The 2,964-nt window shown below is 43.5% G+C and overlaps 1 protein-coding gene across 1 annotated transcript in view; it reads left to right on the top strand.

Annotated features, from left to right (window-relative positions):
* Positions 1–2,644: 2,644 nt before the first annotated feature.
* Positions 2,645–2,964, top strand: part of LOC119413582 (serine/threonine-protein phosphatase 6 catalytic subunit) — a gene marked incomplete at its 3' end in the record, with an annotated part of 3,024 nt that continues 2,704 nt past the window's right edge. Inside the window, 1 exon segment of the mRNA XM_037680638.1 lies at positions 2,645–2,752. Coding sequence (XP_037536566.1) covers positions 2,678–2,752 — 75 coding nt within the window.

The following is a 2,964-nucleotide window of genomic DNA, read 5'->3' as shown; positions in this document are numbered from 1 at the left end:
GCACAAACATGAACATGAGTCTGTGAGCAGATGTGCACGCATGAACAAATCAACATTGAAACAGATCAGCAGCAACATGAAACAGATCAGCAGCAACATGATGTGGTTTTTCACAGTGATTATTCTAGTTAGAGATTCATGAGTCTAACAGCCTCAGGGTAGAAGCTGTTCCTCAGTCTAGTGGTTCTACACTTAATGCTCCTTAACCTCCTTCCTGAGGGGAGTGGGGCAAAAAGTGTATGTGCTGGGTGAGTGGGGTCCTTCATGATGCAGGTGGCCCTCTTCCTGCATCTGGAGGTGTAGATGTCTGTGATGGTGGGGAGACTGATTCCAACATCTTCTGTGCAGCCTTCACCACTCTCTGCAAAGCTTTTCTTTCTGCAGCTGTGCAGACTCCATGCCACACGTTGATGCTGGAGCACAGGATGCTCTCCACTGCACACCTGGAGAAGGAGGTGAGGACTGAGCTTCCCAGACCAGCTCGCCTCAGCCACCTGAGGAAGTAGTCTCTGATGAGCTTTCTTGATCAGGCTGGTGGTGTTGTTGCTCCAGCTGAGGTTGTTATTCATGTGTACACCCAAGTACTTGTAGCTGTAGGTATGAACTTGAAAGAAGAGGAATGAATGTCAGCCGTAGTAAGACAGAGTCCATGTGTGTGAATGAGAGGGAGGAGGTGGAACAGTGAGGCTACAAGGAGCAGAGGTCACAAAGGTGCAGGACTTCAAGTACTTGGGGTCCACTGTCCAGGAAAATGGGGAGTGTGGTAAAGAGGAGAAGAAGAGAGTCCAGGCAGGATGGAGTGGATGGAGAAAAGTTTCAGGCGTGATTTGTGAAAAAAGAGTGTCAGCAAAAGGTCAAAGGAAAAGTTTACAAGGCAGCGGTGAGACCAGCTATGTTGTATGGTCTGGAGACAGAGACATGGACAAAAAGACAGGAGACAGAACGGGAAGTGTCAGAAATGACGATGTTGAGGTTCTCCTTAGGAGTGACAAGGATGGAGAAGATTAGGAATGAGATCATCAGAGGTACAGCACAGGTTGAACAACTGGGAGATAAAGTTAGAGAGGACACACTGAGATGGTTTGGACATGTCCAGAGGAGGGACAGTGGTTTGGACATGTCCAGAGGAGGGACCGTGGGTATACTGGTAGAAGGATGTTAGAAATGCAGCTGCCAGGAAAAATACAAAGAGGAGATGTATGGATGCAGTTAGAGAGGACATGGAGGTAGTTGGAGTGAGGACAGGATGCAGAGGACAGAGTGAGATGGAGGAGGACGACTCTCTGTGGAGACCCCTGAAGAGGGAAAAACCGTAGGTAGAAGAAGTACAAGTAACTCTGGTATGATCCTTCATACTGACATGAAATGGACATGTGTTGACATGTCAGAGTCAGAGATTCGAAATTATATACACAGGGTCCCAGTTACATCCAACAATAAAAATGTAAAAGTAAAAAATGATAACATCTGAGATATGAACTAAGAAAAACATCAACTAAAAATACACTAAGCACTAATAACATAAAAACAATACGTTGAACAACAGCATGAACACATCAACATGAAACAGATCAGCTAGCTGGCTGGCTGGCTGGCTGTATGTCTGTATGTCTGTCTGTCTGTCTGTCTGTATGTATGTATGTATGTATGTATGTATGTATGTATGTATGTATGTATGTATGTATGGATGTATGGATGTATGGATGTATGGATGTATGGATGGATGGATGGATGGATGGATGGATTGATGGATGGATGGATGGATGGATGGATGGATGGATGGCTGTATGTATGTATGTATGTATGTATGTATGTATGTATGTATGTATGTATGTATGTATGGATGTATGGATGTATGGATGGATGGATGGATGGATGGATGGATGGATGTATGTATGGATGTATGGATGGATGGATGGCTGTATGTATGTATGGATGGATGTATGTATGTATGGATGGATTATTGCACAATTTAACACGTCATAATTTTGCTCTGGGACCGCAGTCCTTCTTCTCTCATGGCAGAAAGAGTTATGAATGTATTGCCTCTCAGTGGTCTGTAGGTGTAAATACAGTGAAATGCAGTTCTTTTAAAAACCGATTTAATTTTTTTATTATGAAAAATGTTAAAAATACTTACATACATGGCTCAGGATTACCTGGAATCATCCATTTTAAACTGTATGCCTTATCTTTTATCACCCACCATGAAAACGTGACGGCGGGCAGTAAAGTTTTGGCCTGTATCTGTTTGTTTGTTTGTTTGTTTGACCTTGCTGTTAGTAAATGATATTTTCACACGGACTTAAAGAAATCTTTCAGAGCGTAATCATCAGATGCACATCTACAACTTAAGGCAGCTAAAGTCATGTTGGAGTCGATTCAAGATGATCTCCACCTCAGAAAACACAAACACGGTGGTGATTCATTCAGTATTTAAAATCTGTTGTTGAAAAGGAGTCATTGACAACACATTCTTCAGGTGCTACTCACTGCGTGACATTTTATTTCCTGGAACTTTAATTTAAACTTTAAATTGAAACATTTTTTCCTGCAGCTCATTTATGAAGTTTAAACTCCTGCAGTTCGCACCATCCGCCGCTAGGGGGCGGTGGAGGCCAAAGGGCGGACATGAGACTCATCTGAAGCGGAGCAGGAAGTCGCTATTCACGGTACAATGGCGCCGTTAGACCTGGATAAATACGCGGAGATCGCTAAACAGTGCAAATACCTCCCAGAGAATGATCTCAAGGTAAATATTACGTTTGAAGATTTGTTTTGTGGTTGAAGTCGTATGATTGGTAGTTGTCGCTGACTGAGCCGGTGTAGCCTGAAGGCAGCAGCATTAGCTGGTGGAGGACCGGAAGTCCAGTCAACAGTTTGTGTTGGAGTCCGCGACAACACTCAACACTTTCTGCACTTTCTGCTTTCACATGACACTTTCTGCTTTCACATGACACTTTC

The sequence above is a fragment of the Nematolebias whitei genome, chromosome 8, assembly GCF_014905685.2.
Source record: "Nematolebias whitei isolate Nwh7 chromosome 8, NemWhi1, whole genome shotgun sequence".
Lineage (NCBI taxonomy): Eukaryota > Metazoa > Chordata > Actinopteri > Cyprinodontiformes > Rivulidae > Nematolebias > Nematolebias whitei.
The sequence above is the reverse complement of the archived record's forward strand: the minus strand, read 5'-3'. Positions and strand labels throughout refer to the sequence as shown.